The 27,206-nt window shown below is 37.8% G+C and overlaps 1 protein-coding gene across 2 annotated transcripts in view; it reads right to left on the minus strand.

Moving 5' to 3' along the window:
- Positions 1–222: 222 nt before the first annotated feature.
- Positions 223–27,206, minus strand: part of LOC105071232 (ubiquitin carboxyl-terminal hydrolase 3-like) — a 63,110-nt gene continuing 36,126 nt past the window's right edge. The window contains exons 6-13 of one of the 2 annotated variants that reach the window (XM_074345400.1): positions 21,856–21,923; positions 20,825–21,027; positions 20,126–20,239; positions 17,542–17,655; positions 15,193–15,339; positions 12,104–12,210; positions 4,663–4,774; positions 223–319 (exon numbers count right to left, since the gene is read on the minus strand). In XM_074345400.1, the coding sequence (XP_074201501.1) occupies positions 4,749–4,774; positions 12,104–12,210; positions 15,193–15,339; positions 17,542–17,655; positions 20,126–20,160 (429 nt within the window). In that variant the 5' untranslated portion in view covers positions 20,161–20,239; positions 20,825–21,027; positions 21,856–21,923 and the 3' untranslated portion in view covers positions 223–319; positions 4,663–4,748. The remainder of the gene's footprint in view (positions 320–4,662; positions 4,775–12,103; positions 12,211–15,192; positions 15,340–17,541; positions 17,656–20,125; positions 20,240–20,824; positions 21,028–21,855; positions 21,924–27,206) is intronic. The other variant, XR_012500140.1, reaches the window with a different exon arrangement.

Here is a 27,206-nt window from a genome sequence, read left to right on the forward strand (position 1 = left end):
GCAGCCCAATATATTATCAATATTCAAAGAATATTATTAATATATAATAGAACAAGTTTTCAACACTAGATCAATGAAATGACAAGTATGCAAAATATGCTATCATTTAGGCTTGCTTAGGTTATTCTGCTAAACCTACTAGGAAAACAAGTATTTCTAAACCCATTCTAATCTCAACCTACCTCTCTGACAACCTCTTCTGGTGTTTTGTAGCGGACAATATATTTATGCACTTTTCCAGGTGCAGGTTCCCACAAGACATTCCTGGTGCTGTGAGTCATGTCGCAGAGTTTCAGGCCTCGAGGACTGGGCAAAGGCCCTGGAGATGGAGGACAAATTAGGTCCAGATGCGGTTCTCAACCACAAAGCTCTAAAGCACCCACACAAGCTTTCAAGAAGTTGTTTGGAGAAAACTTAAAGGTGTGCAGCAGAGTAACAAACTGGTTATGACACAAGCACCATGATTCTACCAGATACAGCTCAATTCTTCTTAAGAAAGCTTCTTAAAAATAGAGTAAATTTAAATTTTTATTTCAACTCTAACTTCTCTATGTTAAATTTCTTCTACTCTATTTAAGTAAGTCTTATTTGTTGCTCAGCTATAATAAAGCATAATTCATTGTTAAGTGTATAGCTCATATTTCTTTACCAGATAGTTACAGCAGTTAAGAAAGAAATCAAAATCAGTGATACACTACCTTAAGAATGTGATAGAAAAACAAATGGTTACAAGAGTGAAGATGAGCTGAAGTTCAGCACAAAAGTCTAAACGGTTGGAGAAAATCCCCATGAAATATCCACGATGTATTTGTGGTATAATTTCTGTACAGTAAACTACACATATCTTAGATGCACAATTTGATGAATTTTGACAGATGTGGACACCTATGAAGCCACCACCACAATCAAGAGACCTAAAATTTCCCGTGGGAGTTTGAAATTTGCACCTCTGTGAGATTTCCTTCTGCTCTCTGAGACATCTCTCACTCTTTCTAGCTGCCTGTTTGACCAATTTCCTTAGTCTCTCCTTTCAGCTCGATGCATCTCTCTTTCTGAATCTCTGTCTCCACCTCCATCCCTTCAATGTTTTCATCTCTGTGCCCTCCCATCCTCTGCTGTTGCAGTCCAGCCCCACATCCAAATCTAGAACCACATTCATCTCTCATCCCACCATGACTCTTGGGACTTCTCTCCCAGCACTCCCAGAACATGTCTCCACCCTTGGCTGGCTCCCCACTCTTCCCATCTGCCACCACTCCATTCCTACAGACCCCCAGCTCCTGACAGGACCCAACATATAGAAGACAATTACTTGCTGTCAATGAGTGTCTCCTGCCCCACCTTGCAGGTGCCTCTTTTCTGTCTCACCGTGCTCCTGTCTCATCCCCTTCCCCCACTGAAGGCTCTTTCCAACATCTTAATTTCCTTAGAAATGTGAGCTGAGACTCATGACATTTAAGCCAGGTCATTCATCCCAGTGTACCCACCTCAAGAAGCAAGAAACAAAACTAGGCAAGGCAAGGGTCTAGATGCAATCACTGTCACTTTTCAAGAAAAACCACCTAAATGCTAGGGAAACAAACCAGGAACACAAAAGGGCTGAACACACACACAAGAAGTGCAAACCATGAAGGAGTTTGTGTCCTCCGTGCTGTCTGTTATTCATTCCCAACACCTGAGCACAGGACTGGAGTGTCCTAGATGATCAGTATGTTTTGACGTTGAGTTAGTTGATTAATCTACTTAACTGAAAGAGACTATTCATATATGCCATAGAGTTTCTACTTCAACAAGAATGTGGAACATCTTGATCTTAAACTTAGTATCTTCCACCAAAACTGCACTCACCCAACATTCCCATCTTGCCAGTGCTATACACCATCTTTTGTGGATCTACAACATCAACTGTAAGATGCTCCATTCCTTTCTGTCTTATTCCCCTTTTGACAACTCACCAAGAACAATTGTAAGACACCACTGACTATAAGATACATCTCAAAATCAGGAATGCTTAATATGGAAAGATAAATGCAAATCCTAGAACCAATGTAAGATGCTGCCACAAGGCTAGAAATTGTCTTAATTCTCAAATTTGACTGCAGTAGGTAATCACCCTGTAACTTATCTATAAATTGTCAAATTATTGTTGGCATCATCAAGTAAAAAGAAAAAGCCTAATGAACATGATGTTCACAGCAACAAGGGAAGAAGGAAAACCAGTGATGTCTTACAGGTGACCTCCCTTGTGCTGATAGGTTCGCTGGTGAGGTCACAAAGGATGGCCTGGACCATGACAGTGTACACAGTGTTGGGAAAGAGCCCCCTCAGCAGCACGCAGTTCACTCTCAGCCCCACTCGCATCTGCAGATGGACAAGCCGAAGGGAGTAAGATGCTCAAATTACACTAATTTGTAACCACTAGATTTTGTTTTCTTTTCCATTATAGTTTATCAAAAGATATTGATTACACTTCCCGTGTATACAGCAGGCCCTTGTTGTTTTATCTCTTTTATATATAGTAGTGTGTATCTGCTAATCCCAAACTCCTCATTTATCCCTCCCCTCTTTCCTGTTTGGTAAGTGTAAGCTTGTTTTCAGCACCTGTGAGTCTGTTTCTGTTTTGTAAGTTCATTTGTATCATATTTTAGATTCCACATGTAAGAGATATCATACGATATTTATCTTTCTCTGTCTGACAGTTCAGTTAGTGTGATAATCTCTAAGTCCATCCATGTTGCTGCAAATGGCATTATTTCATTTTATGGCTGAGTAATATTCTATTGTATATATATATCATTTCCTTATCCATTCATCTGTCCATAAACATGTATGTAACACAACTTTTATTTTTCATTTCTCTGAACTGCTTTTCCTTTTTCATGCTAATGATTGCTACGATGTGTCATGGGCCACAAATCTAACCTGTTTTTCTATTTCACATGTAAAGATATAAATGAGTTCATAAATCACTGCTGTTTCATGGAGACTCTAAAACAGTGAGGTCTTAGGAAGACCCAATGATAAAGAAAACAAACATCTCCCACCTCTTTGGGTTTGGTCGGTTCTATGGCATTGATGGGTTCATATAACAAGGTGTAGCCAGTAGCCCCTCCCACTGGCTGCCACTGGACCTGCCTGGTGGTAGAGCCAACATCATAAAGATTGAGGCTGACTACAGGGACTGGCACTGTAGGAATGTAAAAGCAGACATCAGTCGAATTCCTCTTACTCTGCTCATTTTTCAATTGTTGTCTCCCACTTAATTATTGATATCTGTATGTACTAAATAGAGAAAGGGTTGCTGTGAGAAATCAGTGGGAGTTCGTACAATCCTTTCCTTTCCAAAAAACAAAAAAAAACAAAAAACCTTCAGGCTCATTGTTTATCTCCACCTCATACTCAGGGACTTCATGTTATAACTATTTCACAGAGAAAAGAAGTTTAAACTTAAAACACCATTCCAGTGGTCCATATGGCAGCCAAAACAGAGACCAACCTCCTGAGATTTTGATCTCTTTTTCTGGAACATCTTTAAGTTGATTTTTGTTCTTCAATCAGAGAATTTCATACATAAAAAACCAACACAGTATTTCATTTCATCCTTCTTTTTTAAAAATTTTAAACAAGGGTGCCATATACCAGTAAGTGAAACTTAGGGGATGATGGGCTTTTTGAAGATCAGCCCATGAAGCAGAGTAAAAGTTTACAGTCTCCTCTCCATGTAACACCCACAGAGCTTTCTATTTTTTTGTCTGAAGATTAAGTTTAAAGTTTTAAGGAATTATCAGATTAACCCTGCCCATTATGAAATACATTATTTCTCACCTCTGTTGATCTAATATGAAAGGAAATAAGAGAAGAGATAAGGGCCTAGGAGACTGGGCAGTGAGTAGTCAATTCTTGCCTTGGAAAGAGTTACGCCCACTCCTTCCTCTTACGAGTGGCCTCCCTCCTTCCCAGAGACCAGCCAAGAAGATGGGAGGAGGAAAGGGTGTTTTCACATGGCCTCAGAAACCCTATTGGGAAGAGAAGTGAGGAACATCTTGCCCAAAAGCTCTACGCAAAGCCAAAGCCATCAGAGCTTCTCTAGCAAAGGCCAGAGTCCAAACGGCAGGGGGGAAAAGGGGAGATCTCACTGCCAGCATGAAGATCTGGCCACGTGCAGCACTGAACCTGGTCACTCTTGCACAGCTGCTCTCCCAGACAATTGTAGACCCACACCCCACACGGTCTTTTCCCTTAAGAAGTGGAGAACTACTTGTAGATTGGTCATGGTTAGAGTAAAAGCCATATAATTTAGGTGTCTAACCAAATGAGATTTTGGGTGTTGACAGCTCTGATTTCATTAATAAATTATAAGTAATTCTAAAAATGTTAAGAAAAATAGTGGATAACTGAGAAAGTTACTTTTCCCCATGAGAAATCTGTAGCCATGACTACCCATTCCACCACTGGGGCCCCGTGATGGCAGGACCAGCCAGTAAAAGCAGAAAACCACAGGGTATTTATTGAGCATGAGCAGCACATTCAGTAAATGTGCGCTGAATGGATATTGAAAAAAGGAATGCTTCAGAAGGCTGACAAAAATCCCACATGGACTTTCACCTCTTTATCTTAAAAAATAAAACAAGGAGAAGATCTTTCTTTAAAAATCAGACTTACAGGTTTTTCTGTGTCCTTCAGCCTCTACCACTGAAGACATGTCAACAACACACTCGGTGTCGGGATTCAGATCTTTCAGGACTGCGCTACTTTCCAATCGGTTCATGTAAAACTAGGGGGAAAGTTAAAAAATAAAAACAACTTATGTTATCATTGCTTCCCTCTTTTCTACTACAATTGCATTGCAGTGGCTACTGCAGCGAACTTTGAAATTAGATTTTAATGAGGCTCTTGTCATTTGTTTTTGGAAACCACCAGATTACAGTGAGATCTTGGACAATTCACACAATTTATTCTCCCAGCTGCTGCTTCCTTACCTGTAAAATGTGTGGGTAAAACTAGATCATCTTCCATGTCCCCTTCCTCCTCTATGATCTTGTATAAATTCATGGATAAATTAAGCATCCTCTAATAAAATTTTAATTAAAAATTGTATTGCTACTATGCAACTCCCAGAAACTGTAAGAATTTAAGTCAAGCCCTTTCCCTCTAATTAAGCCCAAACAGAAGTGCCTGCTTACCAAGAAATGGAAAGCACCCTGGACTCAGTTCAGCCCCCTCTCCATCCCTCTTGCTCCTCGCCCAGCACTGTTCTCAGAGCCCTGAGGAGGAGGCCCTGAGCTCTCAACTAGGAAGGGGGTGCTGTAGGAGGTGTCTACTCACTGCTTGCCATTCCCCTCCTGAGACTGGAGGATTTCACCTTGTATCTACCCACGCTGTCAGAAGGAGGTGCCAGCTCACTCTCAAAGAACAATGCATTCACTCAGAAATGACTAGGTTAGAAGGTGCTTCCAAGTCACCTACTCATGGAAATAAAGTGCATATGCTTTCTCCGTTGTTAAGTAAGGTAATGACATTTAAATTAGGTTGAAAATAGGGGAGGGTATAGCTCAGTGGTAAAGCATGTGCTTAACATTCACAAAGTTTTGGGTTCCAGCCCCTGTACCTCCATTAAAATAAGTAAATAAACCTAATTATCTTACTCATGAAAAAAAATTTTTTGTCATACTTTAGAAAAATAAAAAAATAAATTAAGTTGAAATGACTTTCCTCTCTATATTTCAAGCTTATAAACATATTCTTTCACATACTAAGTAGTCACAGTAAGTCAGTTTAGAGGCCCAGTCCCAGAAGTCCTCTCTGAATGGATGGTCAAAGGGTTCCTCAGCCTCAGAAGACTCAACCCTGAGCTCACTGTCTCTCATTAAAACTTGCTCCCTTTCTTCTGGTTGGCACCCCAAGTTTATCAGTCACCTAGAGCTCAAAACCTCTGAATCATCCTTGAATACTTTCTCCTTCTCTTTAACCTGGTACATGTATCAATAAATGACTGGGGTCCTGACAGTTCCACTGCCTCTATCTCTTGGCACCACCCAAGTTCACTGCCCTCATTATCATTTTGATTATTTATATTCATGTCTTATCTCAACTGTAAGTCATGCTCTATGCGGACAGAACTGGTTTCTTAATAATGTCTAGTTCTCTGACAAGATCTAATTCAGTGATAAAAGCAGCTAACCATTTTCTCATCCAAAACAGAGGAAGAACAGCCAAATTTTCTAAAACTTGGTAAGATTCTACTGCCTGTGATTGTTTTCTCTGAAGAAACCAGTATAAGTGAAATGACTAATACAAAAATAGATTTGGAGTAAATATTAATGAAAATAGAAATATTCAGTTCAGTAAGACCATTAGAAAGATGTCCCAAATAATAATTATAGGAGAACTGATCCAATGACTTCATGAGCATGCCTTTCATTCTCATATAAATCCATTCTACTTTCTTTGTAAGTCAAAGTTGGGGAAAAGCATTTCCATTCTTAGTGTATCCTAACCTTAATTTTACCAAATTATCAAGCAATTTTACTGCCTGGGAAATTAAATGGATGCAACTAGTACACAGCAGGTATTTAAAAAAAATTTTTTAAACAGATAAAAGACGTTTTCATCCACATTCAAAGTTCTAACTAAATAAAACTACAAATCTCTTAGCTAATCCAGGGAGGGGGGGAGGGGGGAAAAGGGAGGAGGAGGTGGCGGTGGGGGAGGAAAAGGCAGATTTTTTACCCCTTACCTATGCCCAGAACAGAGATCTGCTTCCACAGGCCTTGACTAGAGGTTTATTGGTGGGAGGACATGGTGCCTACCCACAGCTGGTTTTTAAATTAAAATATCCTTAACTGTGGCATTTCTGAACAGTAGGCTTATAAAGAATGTTTATTTTCCTCTTTGTGCTCTTTTGAATTGTCCCTAAGTTCTACAATACACATAAAAACATTTTTCCTTCTTTGATCAAAACATATACACACAAACACCTCTTTAAAAGGAAGACTGCCTAGATACAACACCTCCTCAACATTCACAGATTTGGCAACTGCTATTTTCACCATCTGAAAAGTCTGAATGGTCCTGAAATGCATTACTTCAATATTTTGCAGCATCATGAATATGAATCTCACCTCAGAGCTCATATGCAGAAGTGAGTCCTGTGGCCAGGGGACAGTCTCCTAGGCACCCAGCACCCACATCTCAGCCCAGCTTTGTTCTCTATATACCTTCACATCTCTCATGAAAGATGTGAGGAAACTGCTTAACTTTTTCATTTGTACTTTATTGTATTTCATGAGGGAATAAGATATATATACATGTGCCATGGTTTCTGAAACACCTAACATTGTTGAAGGTTTCAGGACATATATTTTACAAGTGTCAGTCTCCCACAGTATATAAACTGTTAAACAGCATCCCTGTGGAGGTCAGGGAGTAACACTGGTTTGTTGAAGCTGCTAGATGAGTTTCTGCACTACATAAATTTAACAAAGCAGTAAGTGAAAAGTATTCATACACAATCCACATCTTGTTTCACTCCCCCAAAACAAATATATAAAGGTGATAAAATAGGTCAAAAAAAAAAAAAAAAACCTCGAACAATATGAAAGAGATGAAAAAAATAGTCCCAGTTCCATTGCTCTCCTACTCCCCACTGAGATCAGTGTATGCTGCTCAAGAATTTTAGTGCATTTTTTTTACCCTTATACAAATGGTAGAATTCATGGAGTAATTCTATTCCTACTCCCATGGATAGTGTTTTTTACTCTACAGTATTTTATACCTACTTTTCTGTGGCCTAGCTGTTGATCAGTTTTATCTTTCTTAAATTCCACAAGATATTAGACCAGTGCCCTACTGGTGGACACTGTTTCCATGAATATCTTTTAAATACATTACTGTCCACATTCACAAGGGAAACGACTATGTCTAAAAAAATGCCTGTTAAAAATTGTGATCACCACTCTCTGAAAACAACTGTGCCAACTCATACTCCTTCCATCAGTATGAGCACGCCCACTTCCCAAAACTGTCACTAACAATGGATTCATCTATATCATTTTGACCAATTTTGCTTCACTTATACTTTCTTGAATAAGTGAGACTTAGTGTCTTCTTCAGATGTAAATTGACCACGTGCATTTCTCCTTATTCATGTATTTGCTCAAGTACTTTTTTTATATACATTACAAATATTTGTTTCAAGTTTATCATCTTTTTCTACTTTTGTTTATGGCATCATTTACCATTATACAGTTAAATCTATGAATTTCTGGCCTTGGTGATATACTTAGAAGGATCTCTCCCTGACAACAATATCAAAAAGATGTTTTCCTATAACATCCCTGTGGTTTTATTTTTCACACTAAATCCTGAAATCTCTCATTACTTTGGGAAGATATGAGGTAGGAATGAAATTAATGTTTCCCACATAATTTTTCACTTACAGTAATACCATTTATTGACTAATTTCTTCTTTTCTCCACTGATTTGAAATTTTTCCCTTGCCATATAATACATTCTCTCCTACACATTTCTGCCCAGCACCTGCTACATTAGTACTTCTAGGATATTACTTGCTTCATCTCTGCCCTTCTCCATTATTTTTGTTTTAAAACTTTTTTAGTCTCTGTTAAGAATATCTGCTTATGGAAGAAATGCTTAAGTAATTAGAATACATTTAGGGAGTAATTTTGGGGAAAACTGACATCTCCATCATGTTGGGTCTTCTCATCCAAGAACATGACATGGCTCTGTCTGTCCTTCTATAATGCTTTATAATTTGTTCATCGAATCTTGCATATTTCTCATTAACTTTATTTTTAAGTACTCTGAGCTTTTACTACAACTGTGAATAGGATCCTTTGCTATATACAGGAAAGCAATTTTTTTGCCTATTTATTTTGTTTGGTCATCTGACTAAACTTTTTACCATGTTAATTTATTCATCAAATTAATATCTGCATTTAATTTTTAATTGAAGGCTAGAAAAGTAGACCTCCTGATCATTCCTGCTCTCCAGAGACAGCTACTGTTACACATTCTTCCCCCACTTCCAACTGATTCTCTTGAAACTTTCTAGGTATGTCAATACCTTGGGTCTTTTCTCTTCCTTATTCTTGTTTCTCTTCCTCATCTATTGCCTCGTCCCTCACTCAGATTCCTGACTGTAATGGAAAGTCACTAGTGCTCCACTAGTAATTATGATAATCACTGATAGCTTTTGATGGATAATCCTCAACAAGTAAAGAACATGCCTATTCCTATAATAACAGTGCTTTTTTTCTTTTTGTAATATTAGAAAGTATGATTTTTTAGGAGAAAAAAATTAAAATGCCCAAATAGATTTTGATTAAATTCCAAATCCATTACTGATTAAATCAGTCTTGCATTATTGGGATAAATCCTACGTGGTCTCCATTGTTTTAGTACAGCACTAAATTCTATTTGCTAGCATTTTATCTAGGATTCTTTGATTTATATAGTATTAGTAAGAGTAAGTTACATTTTCTTTCCTTTTTGATGGTATCATTGTTAGGTTTCAGACCCAGGGTTATTTTAAACTGTCTTACTATGCATCCTCTCAATTACATAATTTCAAATGCCAGTGGTCTTTCTCACCATCACCTTTCCTTTTTAAATGAAAGGTAACTTTAACAATTACAGATCCAAAAAGCACACAAGAAATTCTTGCCAAGCAGACTTATAAGCATGTAAAAGCAAAAGACTTATCAGGTAATCACACATCTCCACCCCCATTTAGTAAAGAAATGGTTATCAGTCAACTAAAATTCATCACACTCTGCATTGCCCAAGAAAAAAAAAGTGCTCTTAATTGAGATTAGTGGTAAATAAAAAGAGAATGCAGCACTACCAGACCCTATCATACACTTTTTAAAGCAGACAGTAGGCTCTTTAACAAAATAAAAATTAAGTCTGACAGTCCAAAGGAAAGCCAGCTGAGAATACGGGAGACATGTTTCCAGCCAAACCCTTAATGCCTCAGGATGGTCTGGGTCCCCTGACACTAATACCAATCACATCAAATGCCAAGAAAAATACTGCTTGGGATGTGAGGTGAATGCCATTTGCCACTTTCCTGTTGTAGCACCAGTCAACCACCTCGGGAAGCTGTCAAGACACTCTCCTGGGTGGCCTCAAGAAAGGAAAGCCTCTCATGAGAGCATTCAGGGATAAGCATAAGTGAAATGCTATGGAAGGCAATAATAACCATGTACAGGACCAACCTGGGATAGGGGTGGGGAACTCAGCACAGAAGGAAGGAAGGAAATAATCCTGAACAAATGAGTGTCTCTGGGTCTTCCAATCAAAATCCATCTATATTTATACTAACTGGATTTTGTTAAGCATGAGGAAATAGTTTTCAAATACATGCACATATATATATATATAAAGGGACTTTTTTTGTAGTAACATCAATATTACTGTTCTTACTGAAATTATAAGATGAAGTCATAATTTAATTTAGATTATATAGTGGGATGCCAATTTCTGAAAATATTTACTTTTCACTGATTTCCCCTCTCAATGATCAAATAATGTTTGTTTTATGATTTAGTTAGCCTATATTCATGTGCCATAAATATAAAGGGAAAGTGGTGACATTTGCCATCAAGTACATTGTGATATTTTCTTAATCTCAAATAGGCCAAAAAAGAGTTTTGGAGAAACATACTGTAGCCACATATTTTAGGGGGAAGTGGAGTGGATGGGGCCTTCCTTAAATTTCTTCTGTACTTCTGTTCAAAAGAGACGATCAACATAGGTCGGAAACACACTAAAAGCATCTACAAAGTGTATGCAGGTACATTTTGCAGGGTAACTTGATTCCAGAGCAGCGCTGTCCAATAGTACTTTGTGTAGCAATGGAAACATTCTGTGTCTGTGCTGATCGGTACACTAGCCACTAGCCACTAGCCACATGTGGTTACCGAGCACTGTAAATATGGCTAGTGTAACTGAGCAACCCAATTTTAAATTTTAATAGGCACATGTGACTCACAGTTGCTATATTGGACAGTGCAGTTTTAGATCAATAGAATCTTCTATTTTCTAAGAAAATATATTATATGTTTATTAATCATTATGACAATACTTCCTAAAACAGTTGAAGAGGAAAAGAAAATTACTTTTAGTGGACATGAAATTCAAGGTAGGAATTCTGTTATCTGCCTTCAGTGCAGAGGTGCTTAATGAGAGAACGCACACTAGATCCTCTTTCTTTTTTCTATCCTAGTTTCTTTTTATAAATAAAGAGAAAATATAGTCATTTTAGTGGTTGGTCAAGGGCAGGTCTTTTGCCTTGACTAAGCAGTTAACACTCATCAAGGGAAAACATTTCTTCAAAACTCTCTCAAAGTAAATGTGAATTTTAATAATCTCACAATTAAAATCAAGGCCTCAGGCTTAACCAACAGTTGTATCATCACTAGAGTTCTCACATTTTTAGTCATACAACATATTAAATGACACCATAATTTAGCAAAGCTTTGTAAGTGTTATTTCTCTGTGTTCTAGTGGAATATCCAGAGAATAAACTGTATTTCATTAGATCAGAAAAAGTTTCATTGCAGAGTTTCAAGTTTAAAACTAATATTTAAAAAGAGGAGAAAGGTGAGAAATATTTAGTTTGACCTAAAATCTCTGGCAGGCATTCTTGCTAAACCGAAATTTTTTAGCTTGAAAGCGACACTCAGGTTTCACTTTTGTTAAGTGATAACACAAATTCATCAGAACAGTTAACAACACAGCACGTATAGCACATATAGATGGAGCTTAGAAATCTGTCCAGTTACTTCACAGGGGAAAAAGAATTCTAGACCGTTAAAGTATCTTTACCTCATAATGAACAAAATGGTCCATTTTCTTGATTCTTAGAGTGCTTACTTCTGAGCTAACTTGGAATATCTAAGAAAGGTCTTAAAAATAAATAGGAAAACAGGACTGTTAAAAGCATATAACTACACTCAAAATACATCAGTTTTTGAAATTACTTTTTAATATTTATCTCTTTACTGTCTTCACTTTCAAAGGAAACATTAGTTATTATTTTAACACACTATCAAACTTCCAGATGCAAAATACTCCTTACCTAGGAATGGATCAAACTTTCTAGATTCTGTCCCACATAGGAGGCAGTTAACTTCATTTTGGAGGATGCCTCCAAATACAGCCGTGACGACTGTAGATGCTCCATTTCTAAAGAAAATCACCACACAGGGAACAATTCAGTAAAAAAGTAAATGTGTCTAAGAGCTCCTAAAGATGACTCTTTTTGGGGGGACATATACATCATATATATTCATTTAAATTTTAAGAATACAAAAACTTCAAAGCTCTAATAGATGTATATGAAATAAAAGGTTTACGCCACTGACTGGCCTCCCCCCAGCCCTCTTTCAGTCTCACCACTTTCTCCACAAGCAACACTGAATGCTTACCATTACTAACAAGCTGATCACATACATGCCTGTTCTCAGGAGAGGAGGACCCCTTTCTTCCCAAGTGTACCCCTCAGAAGAGAGGGAATTGTACATTGGAGCCTTTGCAAAGCCTCATATTACTCAGGGAGCTCTCTCACTTTACTTTGAAAAACTTCTATCAAAGATAGTTTCAGATTTTTGAGATGGTCATATTTGGAGGAAAAAAGGTGAACAAATTTAATACATATTTAGTAATTATTGATGGAGGTGTCACTTCACAATCGGAGTGCTGGGTGTTATTGTCAACAAGCCTTTTAAAAAGCTCATTTAAAACACTATTATAATTCCACCATTATCCCCATTTCTCAGATCAGGAAGCTGAGGTTCAAAGGTCAAGTAACTTGGTCCAAGTTCACACAGCTGGTCTGACATGAGCACCTGCTCTTAACACTATGCTCCCCCCTTCTCTGAACTGAGCCAATATTAATGGATATTGAGGATGCTTCATTTGCGTGCCATCATTAACAGGACTGCAGCAGACACATGGCCCTCACCTAGTGCGCTAACACACATGACGGCACTTCTGCAGTTACTTAGGCCTGTAAATTGCTCTTTTTCCTTAACAGCAATTTGAGGTGGTTTCTGTCACTTGCAATCAGTAACACTTCCAGTACACTGAACTGTACTGTGAGTTGCTCCAAGCTAAACCTACTGCAGAGACAGACAAAACCTACCCAAGCAATTCTCTTACTTTTAAAGTTTGCTTCCTTTTCTAAGAAAGGGCTTCCTTCCTTACTGGCAGAAGAAATATCTTGTAGCTTTTTTCTTAAAAGTTGTCCATAAGAATCAAAATATATATATATATATATGTATATACACATACATACATATATATAAATTTGTTTATAAGATATATGTCTTTAGTCAGTTAAAAAGGGAAGATACTTTAGGAGTTACAGGATATAGTGGCTATTTCAGGTTTTAGATTTAATGGCTGTCATAAAGGACACATTTTTTAAAAATCTACTGAAAATAAAAGGCCTGATCTGTTCATACTGATGTTCACATACACTGCTGCCTTTAATTAAAATGGAAACTGCCTTATTACAAACAGTATGTTTCAACTCAAAGTACTTCTTCCTTTAGAATTTCTTCCTATAAAAAAAGAAATTAATCAAGTCTTGGCTATCTGATATGTATGACATTAAGTTTAGGTATACAATGACTTAAAACAACATTTGCAATTAATTTCAAAATTGCTGTTCCATTTGTTACACTGCACACCAAGAGTGTTTACATACTGGCTACTTGGACAGGCTGTTGTGCTGCGAAGGTCCTTTATATTGGCACTAATGATTTTCTACATATTAATAAAACCCATCTGCCATATATGTCTCCCACCCCCAACTTCAGTAGGGTTGGATGTGTTTATACAAATAAATAAATTTTGTAGTTTTAGTCAGTACAATCCTGATCCTGAAATGTATCCATTGAATTTAAGAAAATATAAGAAACCTGAATTTTGAATATCTGACATTAATTTTTTGTTCCTCACTAAAGGAATGTACAATTACTATTCTTGAAAATATTATGAAAAAGTTAATACTGAAAACTCATTAGTTACTAAAAGAATACCTTGTGAGTATCACACACTCACTCCATAAGGGCACCCTGTGTATCAAATAATAAAGACCCCCCCAACTTGCACAGACTGTCCGTTAAGGAACCCAGTTTCATCTCCTCTGTGTATGAACACACCAGCATCAGATACAAAGCAGAAGGTTTCATCTACTGCTGTGTGCAATTCGGTGCTGGCAGTAAGGACAGTGCCCCCAGGTCACAGATCCTTTCCCTTCTGTACTGGAGTCTATGGTGAATCTCAGTCACAGGACCTGGAGGGCCAAGCATGTGAAGAAGCAGGCAGTTCTTAGTGCCCGCTGACAAGGCCAGGGCCACTGTGAGACTGCTCTGTGATGTAAAAGCCCCATCTCACATGAAATCCGATTTGCAGATGACCAGGCAGTAATACTGCAGCCACCCCTGTATATTACTTACTCTTTTCACTCTTTCTTTGGGGAGTCTGCCTTATACATTCCTTTCCTGCACAGGTCAATATAAAACTTTTCTTAAAAATCTGAACAATAGGAGACTACAATTAACCAAAATCCAAGCTGAAATACAAGTCAACTATCTCTTCCTCAAGCAAAACAAACATTCTGATCTCCGTGTACATTTAGGGGTCTTAGTACCTGGGAAAGTGAACTAAATGTTCTGTTTTGTTCATATTGAGAGGCAAGAAAGAATTCTGAAAACTTACAAATGCCTCAAGTTGATTAAAAAACAGACATATTCTAGGAAAATTTAAGTCCAAAATGAGGCTTTAGGAAAATTCACATTGAAAATATTGTAAGCCTTTATTATTAGTGAACAAATTATTTCAGTATATGAAAATTAAGTCACCTATCCATTATTCAGTACATTTGGAAGAAAAATTTTAAGTGCATAAATTGTAAATAAGTTAAAATAACTGATAGTAAATAACAATCCTAGCTACACCAAGATGCAAATAATTACAAGATGCCTCTGGTCTAGAAGAAGGAGGTATGTGCTAGTCCACTCAGTCACAAAGTTCAAGTGTGTAAAAGTTTTAGCAGAGGTCCAGGAACACTCTCCACTGTCCATTATAAATGTAATAAACAATAACAGCAATAGAAATGTCTGAAGTCTTCCTAGAAAGCAAATGGAAGCCAAATCTTACATGCAACATTTGTTACTTGCAGACAGAGCAGAATTCTCCTGCAGAATTGCTGAGCAGGAAATCCCACTGAAACTGCCCTGGAGTTCCAAGTGCAGGTGGTCGAGCAGGTAGCACATGAACTTGTGGGCATCCTGCTGCTGATGGCCCCTTGGAGCAAACAGATACCATCAGTCCCTGTGTGGCCCCATGTGGCCCCGTGGGCCCCGCCAGAGTGGGAGGGCAGCAGGCCCAGAAGGGCTGCTGCTCAGAGTTCAGGGAGGCTCCCTGCTCCTTCCTCCTCACTTTCTCCATGTTTGACACATTAAATTCTCTTCAAGAAAGAGTTCTACAACTTAAAAACATGCCTGAAAATATGGACTACAACCAGAATTTCCCTCAATGCATATTTTCCCCCTTTTCCTTAAGTTTCTTCTGGGAATTTAAATTATGGAAATGATCTGCCTAATCAATGAAAGCTAAATCAGAAGTCAATTTAGCATTTAGTATTTCATAAAAGTTTCTAAACTATTTAGCAATTAAATATCAACACATGTTCAAGTACTTCTTATAAGATTATTATGAACAAAATGTCAAAATTCAGTCAAAAGTATTCAAAGTTAGTTCCTTTCGATATCCAAGGAGGTGCTTTAAACTTTTTCAACACAACTTTTTTTTTTTTTATGATTCAATAGTAAGGTTAGTATTTCCAGTCACATTTCAAATTCTATCACATATAAAAATGTTTTTTTTTCTCTTACCAAAATAACCTAATGTCTAAGCACTTTCTAAAATGGATCATGAAAACTAGGACCTTGTAGTTACATCAATTTGCATTTTCATCAAACACATATCCATCCCTTTTTAAAACAATCTGCCACTGTGCATTAACAAGTACATGGACATGTACTTGCATAAATAATATACATTATACAAGTATATGGACTTGTACAAATAATGTACATTCTACATTAGCAAGTATATCCAACCACACCATGATTCTCTTGATTCTCTTGTACCAAAATACATTATTTTCTACTGTTTCCTTTACCATTAGAAACACATTTTTTTGACCTACAGGAGATCATGCAACGCTCAGCTGTTTTATAAAGCTAAGTTATAGGCATCTGTTTCAATTTGTGACCTTCACCAGACAACAAAAATTCTCTATTTCTAAGACTAGGAAATGTTTTGATTCTGACTAAATGGAAGCTGTTTTTATATAATAATAAAACAGAAATATTAAAACTCTATCAACAGTCTGAGTAGGTGATTGTTAGAAATTTTCTAATAAATCCAAGCCTGATTAATGGTAACTTAACAGTCATTTCTACCTTTCCTATTTAGAGTCAAGAAATTCTAAAATTGTTACAAAATTCATCTTGCCTGAGAGGGGACTTAAACGACATCAAACATAAAAGAAGTTTCCTTCACAACAAAGACAAGGGTAATGCAAGTCAATTACATCTGATCCTCAAGGCTAGGTTCTTCACTAAGGCAACAAATTATAGCCTTTTGAAGTTGTTACCCTTTAAACATTTCTCCAAACTATCAATATATCTAAACCACTGTTAGGCAATAGAGCCAGATATCTTGCTGTTTCACTACAGCATGCTGTTTCAAAGGAGAGAGATGGAATTAGGTGCACAAACCATGACTAGGAAGAACCATGACTTGCTTCAGAAGGATAAAATCAGCAGAAGGTGGCAAAGGCTGCTGTCAAACACCAGCAGGGCCTCAAATCTGCTGACACCTGATTCCTCACAGAGATGAACAGCCTAGGGCAAGAGGGCACATCCTCTGACAGCAGGGCTGGCTGCCCACTCACATGACACTAGACAGAGAATGTGGAAAACTTAGTGACCTTACAGCCACATCAGAAGGTGACCCTAGTAATCATGTTACCTCCTGGAAACTGAATCTCAGTGGAATTCACTTGTGTTCTAAGGTCTTCAGAATCCAGAACAGTGAATACAATACCATAGTTTCCTATTGACTACATTTGGGATATTTTTTAAGTTCAAATAACAATACAGTGTATGATGATAATTATTGCTTACAAGATTTTGAAAGAATCAAGGAAAATGTGTCCAGTTTGTTTTCCAAAGGCACATAAATTATTTAGAAGGGCTTTGTTTTTATACAACAAAATGCCCTACCCTCCTGTTAAAGACATTTCAAAGGTCTATCTATTATTTATACAAACACATTTATCTAGTTGAATATATCGAACATCTGCTCTTCTCCTTTTAAAAAGCCAACAAACACTAGCCTTTATTATTTAGAATGCCACCACTTTGTTGGAAATAGTCTCAGGAACAGTGTAAGGAATAATATTAATATTTCAAATAGCCTTCATTAAATAATACTTACCTCAAATTTGGCAGAATCTTCCAAACAACATAAAAAAAGGACTCTGGGCCAAATGCAGTCTGGCTACCTTGCCATAAAGCACACAGTGTCTTTCTAAACTCTTCCACCAAAGACCTGGAAAAGAGGAAGGGATGATGGGATCCTCAGCATTTCATGAGAGGCTACTATTTCAATACACTATGTTCAGTTGTCTAAAATTCATAATAAAAAATGAAGACATAAAAAGGGTGTGGTCTCTTCCAAACTAAGTCTGAGAGTTAAATAACAGCATCTCAAAAACCCACATAAAACAGCAGAAATTACTGACAAAACTAGTTTTTTAATGTATAGTGAACTCTGAGTGTGCCAAGTACTGTTATACTTGTAGAATAAAGCAATGGGTAAGTTACAAACCAATTAGTTAAGAATGTTCATTTTAAAAAACTTAAAATAAAGAATGCAATCTCTTCCTCTGTCTCCTGCATTTTTCCTTCTTAGCCCTCACTAGGAGCACTTCCCAGACCTTAGTGTGTGACCATCTGCTCATCTCTGCCTCAGAGAGTTCATCTGGACTCAAAGATCAACACTCAACTCTATACCAATGACTCTCAAAGCCAAATCTGAAAGCCAGATTTTTCCCATGACCGCTTTGATTCAGGAGTCTCCTAGCTCCAACAGGAATTCTCCAATATATGTCCTCATTTCTTGAAATGCAATGTGCCCTCTGCACCCTTCCTACTGTCCCTCTATATCCAATAGCCTCTTCTCTCACAGGAATACAACTTCCATTTTCTCCTTGGCACATGAGCTCCTTTGAGGGTGTCCAACTTATGAGAAATTTCCTTAAAGAGAAAGAGTAGTCCTTCTTGTTAAGCACTTCCTTCTTCTTCCAGCTAGAATGAGGACGAAATGCTGGTGCTCCAGCATCACCCTGGGCTCTGTGGATGAGAGCCTTACTGCAGGGAGGGTGCAGCAGAAAGCCAGGAGCCTGATGGTCATGTGACATAAGCCTCCAACTTGACATACGATAAACCACGCATGTTTAAGTCACTGTCAGTCTTGGTTTTCTGTGCACGTAGGTAAACTGATAAATGTCCTCAACTTCAGTCTGTGTCTGTCACTACAGCTGCCATACTCACAGACGACTGGCTGATGCCTCAGAGGATCTCAGTATCTTCTTTCTCAACCCCTGTCATCCAATAGGTTTAGATTTCTTACTTCCTAGTCCCTGAACCCTCTTTCTGTGTTTGAGGAGCCCCACCTGAAGAGTCTTGTGAGAGTCCAAGCCTGCCTCCCACCATAGAAGCTGAAAAGGCCAATACTTGCTTTCTCAGCACCCCGGTAGCCAGGACTTGGGCATGTGGCCTGGGTTCTGCCTGAGTGAAGCAGGAGTTAGTGATTCAAAGAAGCTGAGACAGTGCCAAACCCTTCCTGGTGGCCAAGAGCACCATCGGGAGGGCAGGGACAGCAGTGACAGCAGCATCCATCCGGCACCCAACTCCAGCCATGTGGGCAGTGGGAACTCTGCTGCGGCCCTGGGCAGGGGTCCTGATGAGATATCCTTATGCAGGCCTGCACACCAGATCCAATTTTCTACCCATCCAGTAATGGTGAGCTCACTAACAATTTCAGGACATTCCTTTTCTGCCGAAGATGGCCAGAGGCAAGTTCTGCAATGTGTAACTACACCTTAAATGACGCTAATGCTCGAGTACTATTAATTCTTCCCGAACTTTTGTGCATTTCACCATTTCCTCTAACCAATTACTCTAAAGTGTGAAGCCTCCTTGAACACAGGCACATTCCAGCTCATCCACACGCTGCTACCAAAGTAATCTGACACAGCGCTTCCAGTGAGATCACGCCCTCCCTGCTCCCATGTCTGGTGTAGAGGTTCCCGCCCACCCTGGCCTGCTGCACGCTCCGTGCTGCACACTGTTCTAACTCAGTCTCCTATTCTCTCTCAGTCATCTAGGCTCTTAAAATGTGGGTGACAGGGTATGTGGGAGCAGGGATGTGGAGGCAGGGAAATATTACATTAAAATGTATACAGATGTTAAATCATAGCCCTATTTCCTAATGTTAAGTTACCCTTTACAATCATAATATGGTACATCTTTGAACCCAAACGAGAACATGGCTGCATTGAACTTGAATACATATTGGTTGTCAATAATCACTGGTCAATTTTTTTCCCTTCCACTTCAACTGAAAATTTACTGTACTGCCCCCATAAGTAATTTAATAAGTACAAATTAATTTAATTGTCCAAGACCAGTTTACCTAACCCTATCAGACAAATCAGTTCACAAAGCCTAACAATATTTATGCTGGTCTATACCCAGAACTGTATTTCATACACATGTCACTTTTAGAATGTCCAGCAGGTAGACAGAGTACTAAGTTTATCCTGCCTATTAGTAAATACACATAAAAGAATTCCAATAATTATTAAGGCTGCCAGCTAGATACTTAAATGCAATTTTTAGAAGAAGAGTTTTTTTAAATGCATGTGCCCATTAACTCACATAATGCAATGGAAATCACTAGTAAGTGTCATTTGCTTGGTAGCTCAAAGCCAGAAAGGACACATTCTTAGACTCACACATTGTTGTCCCCCTGGCTTCTGGTGTGGCACATCTGCCTGCCTGCTGTCTTCCCATTCCTTAACTCCACAGCAGGCAGTTCTTTGAAATAACAGCAAAACTGCTCAATGTTACTATTTTAAAAAGAAGGGAAGAAAATTATTTTTTTAAATGTACTAAGACTGTGAAGAAAGTACTCTGAGACCTACATACAGACTTTGAAAATGTCACCTTTCAATTTCTCATTAGAACTGTACATTGAGTTTTTCACTAAGTCTCCTCATTTACTCCAAGAAAACAATACAAGCAGATGACTTTGCAGAAATAAACAAAGACCTCAGAGCAAAACCTCTGTTCAAAAATCCTCAATCCCCTCTCCTCCCTGCCCCACCCCCCACACACAATCTATAGACTGTCACCATTTCTTTCTTCCCTGGGTGTTTGTTCCCAAGCATTCAATAATTTCCTCAAATAAAAACAAATCATGACACCAACCACACTGTTTAAGTACACTCTACAGAGTCACCAGGATAATTCAGTAGTGACTAGAAATACTTCTTTGAGCAAGACTAGACAAGCCGAGGTCAGTATATTTAAGGAGAGCTCGAACACAGCTTCTGCTCATCTTACATTTTCAAGGTCTTCTAAACCTCTAATCTTATGACCATACTTAAGAATCAATAATTGAACTAGGTTCTCTGAACAAGGAGCTGTGGTACCTGCCCCAAGTTCCTAGACTAGAGTTAGTGGCAGAGACAGGATTGGAACCCACAGCCTTTGCTCTCAACTGTTCCACTCAAAACTGACGTCAGGTACTCAGGCTCTGGCTGCAACATTATCTGAGGGACTGAAGGATGGCATTCATGAAACATGTGTTCCCAAAATTCCGAAGGCCTGTGGCACAGATGGTAGTGGTGCTTCCCTGTAAAATGGAACAAGAGGCAGCCATCAGTAATACCAAGAGTAGGCCAACTGTTTCAAACATCAAAGCAGAGTGAAGGGCTGAACTTGAAACTCTAGCATCAAGCCAGCTTGGAACTGATTCTTTTCTGTCCAACGAATATTTCAAATTCCCTTTCTACTCTCTGTGTAAGTGTCTGGATATTTTTAGAAGGCCGTTTCTGATCCTAGAACTGTTATAAATGGGAATATCTTATGGAAGCTTATGAGGGAATTGGCATTACTAAGTACTGTGGAGTACACAATGCAGAAACCAGGCAAGTCCTTCAAAGAAATACGTTTAGGACTTTTTTTAATACTTGTCTAAGATTCTATTAAAGCTACTACAAATTGGAAAAAAATATAAATACATATATCCCAAGTATTTCTGTCCCCCAACTTTTAATTCTAAGCGATGGGAATGATTAATATATATTTTCTTAAAACACCACCTGGACTTCCCTTAAAGACTAAGGTTTAGTTTTCTGATTAGCTGTACAAATGCACCACGATATCTGAATACTACATGTGGAAAGTCAATCTACCAATCCAAGCCAAAGCGTCACGTCAGCTCTTTCTTCCACAAAATTGTAACACTTTAGTTAAAAGCGTGTCTAAACATAGCTAGCATGACAGCATGGGGGTAGATGCAAGTTGAAACTACTGTTGTATTTAGAAATATTTAGTGATCTTTACATTTTGTTACTCCATTCATGGCTCATACATCTGGTAACAGGTGGATACAAGAATGAGGAAGCATATTCTTTTATGGTGAAACTGTATTAATGCAGTCCTAAGAAAGAAAACTTACCCAAACTTCAGACCCCTGGAGTTTGCACTGGGGACCTTAAACAGAAGGAAGCAAGGATCTGTGGGATCCTACAGAAACAGAGTAATAAGGCAGCTGAGTAAGTGATAAGAACAAACGCTTGCTAAGGCAGAGGAGCAGGGCAACAATCCTGACAGAGGGAAGGCACTGACAGACGGAACCCCTGTGGAACTGAGTCGCATCAAGGATCATTAGTACAAGTGGCAAACATTTTGTAAAATAACCCAAGTCCAAGGCATACAGTTACAAAAGTTTACAAGGGGCAACATTAATGTTAGAACTGTCATCAAACAGTGACTAGATCTCAATCAATTCTTATAGCTGAATAAATTTTAATTACTTCCATTTACTTTCAACAACTTGCTGCTTAGTGATGAGTTTTCCAAAAGTTTTCTTTTCCTATGCCTGTCAGCTGTGAAAGCTGAGCTATTAAAACATAAACAGATGGCCAAAAAGACATTAGTACAGACACTCCACAACAAGGTAAAGAATAAGCGTGGCTGTTCAAAGTGTCCAGGGTGTGAAGCCTGAGGAAGGGACACTTTGGGACCACTGTAGCCCACAAGGATTTCAAGAAACACAGGAGCTCCACTTCCCCTGGAAATCCCTGCTGTTCCTCCAGCCGGAGCTTCCCAGAAAAGCTGGCCAGGTGGATGGGTCTGCGGGGCAGTCCCTCACCGCCACCACTCTATCTAAATAAACGATGGTGAAGCTTCCAACAGGAGCACACCTTTTCCTCGTAACAAAAGGACAGCCCTGCTCTGACACGATTATTCTGACAGTTAACACTAAGTCTCAAACACTATGCTACTCTTTCTTAAGTTTAATAAAGTTATCATGTTTTATTCGTATGTTGTAATAGATGATGATATACTGAGTCTGCAGAATGATAAATAAGTCATAGGCATATATAAATTGGTTTGATTCAGCTATGGTACAAAGCGTATTCTAAAAGAAATCCTAATTAGCACATAAGTCCTGAATTTAAATTATTTAAATTTTTCTTGATGAAAGACATATTTTGTTTGAAATTTACCAGAAAGTAATTCCTATTTTCACAGCATCACTTTCAAATTATTATGTATTAGGAGAACTGATCTAAAGGAAGTAAAAATTAATATTAAACAATATAGACTTTCAAGTCTACCAATTCCTTCCTGTATTCCAAAAGTACCAGGCTAATCCCGAGTAAATACATCATTATTTTTCTTTCCAGAATTTCCACAGGAAGTATAAAACAATCAATCTCATGCTATAAATATTTCTTTTTTAACATTTTTTATTGATTTATACTCATTTTACAATGTTGTGTCAAATTCCAGTGTTCAGCACAATTTTTCAGGCATACATGGACATATACACACTCATTGTCACATTTTTTCTCTGTGAGCTACCGTAACATTTTTTGTATATTTCCCTGTGCTATACAGTATAATCTTGTTTTTATCTAGTCTACAATTTTGAAATCCCAGTCTATCCCTTCCCACCTTCCGCCCCCCTGGCAACCACAAGTCTGTATTCTCTATGAGTCTATTTCTGTCCTATATTTAAGATTTGTTTTTGTTTGTTTTTGTTTTTGTTTTTCAGATTCCACATATGAGCGATCTCATATGGTATTTTTCTTTCTCTTTCTGGCTTACTTCACTTAGAATGACATTCTCCAGAAGCATCCATGTTGCTGCAAATGGCATTATGTTGTCGATTTTTATGGCTGAGTAGTACTCCATTGGATAAATATACCACTTCTTTATCCAGTCACCTGTTGATGGACATTTAGGCTGTTTCCATGTTTTGGCTATTGCAAATAGTGCTGCTATGAACATTGGGGTGCAGGTGTCATCCTGAAGTAGGGTTCCTTCTGGATACAAGCCCAGGAGTGGGATTCCTGGGTCATACGGTAAGTCTATTCCTAGTCTTTTGAGGAATCTCCACACTGTTTTCCACAGTGGCTGCACCAAACTGCATTCCCACCAGCAGTGTAGGAGGGTTCCCCTTTCTCCACAGCCTCTCCAGCATTTGTCATTTGTGGATTTTTGAATGGCGGCCATTCTGACTGATGTGAGGTGATACCTCATTGTAGTTTTGATTTGCATTTCTCTGATAATTAGTGATATTGAGCATTTTTTCATGTGCCTTTTGATCATTTGCATGTCTTCCTTGGAGAATTGCTTGTTTAGGTCTTCTGCCCATTTTTGGATTGGGTTGTTTATTTTTTTTTTTCATTGAGTCGTATGAGCTGCTTATATATTCTGGAGATCAAGCCTTTGTTGGTTTCATTTGCAAAAATTTTCTCCCATTCCGTAAGTTGTCTTCTTGTTTTACTTCTGGTTTCCTTTGCTGTTCAGAAGCTTGTAAGTTTCATTAGGTCCCGTTTATTCTTGCTTTTATTTCTTCTAGGACAAAATTTTTGAAATGTATGTCAGATAATGTTTTACCTAAGTTTTCCTCTAAGAGGTTTGTTGTATCTTGTCTTATGTTTTAGTCTTTGATCCATTTTGAGTTGATTTTTGTATATGGTGTAAGGGAGTGTCCTAGCTTCATTGTTTTACATGCTGCTGTCCAGTTTTCCCAACACCATTTGCTGAAGAGACTGTCTTTATTCCATTGTATATTCTTGCCTCCTTTGTTCAAGATTAATTGACCAAAAGTTTGTGGGTTCATCTCTGGGCTCTCTATTCTGATCCATTGGTCTCTATGTCGGTTTTTATACCAATATCATGCTGTCTTGATGACTGCAGCTCTATAGTATTGTCTGAAGTCTGGGAGAGTTATTTCTCCAGCCTCTTTCTTTCTCTTCAGTAATGCTTTGGTAATTCTAGGTCTTTGATGGTTCCATATAAATTTGATTATGATTTGTTCTAGTTCTGTGAAATATGTCCTGGGCAAATTGATAGGGATTGCATTAAATCTGTAGATTGCCTTGGGCAGTGTGACCATTTTAACAATACTGATTCTTCCAATCCAAGAGCATGGGATATCTTTCCATTTTTTAAAGTCTTCTTTAATTTCCTTCATCAATGGTTTATAGTTTTCTGTGTATAATTCTTTCATCTCCTTGGTTAGATTTATTCTCATATATTTTATTACTTTGGGTGCTAATTTAAAGGGGATTGTTTCTTTACTTTCTTTTTCTGTTGATTCATTATTAGCGTAAAGAAATGCAACTGATTTTTGAACGTTAATTTTGTAACCTGCTACCTTGCTGAATTATTCAGTCAACTCTAGTAATTTTTGTGTGGACCTTTTAGGGTTTTCTATATGTAGTAACATGTCATCAGTATACAGTGACACTTTTACCTCTTCTTTTCCAATTTGGGCCCCTTTTATTTCTCTCTCTTGCCTGATTGCTGTGGCTAGGACTTCCAGGACTATGTTGAATAGGAGTGGTGATACTGGGCATCCTTGTCTTTTCCCAGATTCTAGAGGGAAGCTTTTGAGTTTTTCACCATTGAGTACTATGCTGGCTGTAGGTTTGTCATATATAGCTTTTATTATGTTCAGATATGTTCCCTCTATACCCACTTTGGCAAGAGTTTTTATCATAAATGGGTGTTAAATTTTATCAAATGCTTATTCTGCATTGATTAAGGTGATCATTTGGTTTTTGTCCTTTTTCTTGTTGATGTGATGTATTCTATTGTTTGATTTGCATATGTTGAGCCACCCTTGTGTCCCTGGGATGAACCCCACTTGGTCTTGATGTATAATCTTTTTTATGGGTTGTTGGATTCTATTTGCTAAAAATTTGGTGAGGATTTTGGCATCTATGTTCATCAGTGATATTGGCCTATAATTCTCTTTTTTTGTAGTGTCTGCCTGGTTTTGGTATCAGGGTGATGGTGGCTTCATAGAATGAGTTTGGGAGTATTCCCTCCTTTTCAATCGTCTGGAAGAGTTTGAGAAGGACTGATATGAGTTCTTCTTTGTATGTTTGGTAGAATTCCCCAGTGAAGCCGTCCGGTCCTGGACTTTTATTTGTAGGGAGGTTTTTAATTGCTATTTCTATTTCCTTTCTAGTGATCGGATTGTTCAAGTGTTTAGATTCTTCTTGATTCAGTTTTGGTGGACAGTATGTTTCCAGAAACTTGTCCATCTCCTCTAGGTTATCCAGTTTGGTTCCATATAGTTTTTCATAATATTCTCGTATGATATTCTGTTTTTCTATTTTATTTGTTGTAATTTCTACATTTTCCTTTCTTATTTTGCTAATTTCTGCTCTTTTTTCTTCTTTGTGAGTTTGGCCAGAGGTTTGTTGATTTTATTTACTTTTTCAAAAAACCAGCTTTTGGTTTGGTTGATTTTTTTCTATGGTCTTGTTAATCACTATTGTATTTATTTCCTCTCTGATCTTTATTATTTCCTTCCTTCTGCTGCTTTTTGGGGCTTTTTGTTCTTTTTCTAATTCATTCAGGTGGTGGGTTAAATTGTTTATTTGAGATTGTTCTTCTTTTTTGAGGAAGGGCTGTGTCACTATAAACTTCCCTCTTAGCACTGTCTTTGCTGTGTCCCATAGATTTTGAGTGGTTGTGCTTTCATTGTCATTTGTTTCAAGGTATTTTTTAATTTCAGCTTTGATTTTGTCATTGACCCATTGTTTTTTCAATAACATTTTCTTTAATCTCCATGGTTTCCTTTTTTTCTCCTTTGTTTCTCTGTTGTTGATTTCCATTTTTATAGCACTGTGGTCAGTAAAGATGCTTGAGATAATTTCTATCTTCTTAAAATTGTTGAGGTTTCTTTTGTGCCCAAGTACGTGATCAATCCTGGAAAATGTTCCATGTGCTCTTGAAAAGAATGTATATCCTATTTTGGGGGGGTGTAATGCTCTGAAAATATCCACTAAATCTAGTTTTTCTATTGTATTATTTAATTTCTCTGTTCCCTTGTTTATTTTCGGTCTGGAAGATCTGTCTAGTGATGTTAATGCAGTGTTAAAATCTCCAAATATGATTGTATTCCCATCAATATCCCCCTTTATCTCTGTTAGTAATTCTTGTATGTACTTAGGTGCTCCTTTATTGGGTGCATATATATTAATGAGTGCAATATCCTCATCTTGTATCACTCCTTTAATCATTATAAAATGTCCTTCTTTATCTTTCTTTATGGCCTTTGTTTTAAAGTCTATTTTGTCTGAAATCAGTACTGCAACACCTGCTTTTTTGGCTTTTCCATTTGCATGGAATATCCTTTTCCATTCTTGCACTCTCAATCTATATGTGTCCTTCTCCCTAAAGTGGGTCTCTTGTATGCAGCATATTGCAGGTTCTTGCTTTATTATCCAGTCTGTCACTCTATGTCTTTTGACTGGATCATTTAGTCCATTAACATTT

This window comes from Camelus bactrianus, chromosome 17, assembly GCF_048773025.1.
Source record: "Camelus bactrianus isolate YW-2024 breed Bactrian camel chromosome 17, ASM4877302v1, whole genome shotgun sequence".
NCBI classification, from domain to species: Eukaryota; Metazoa; Chordata; class Mammalia; order Artiodactyla; family Camelidae; genus Camelus; species Camelus bactrianus.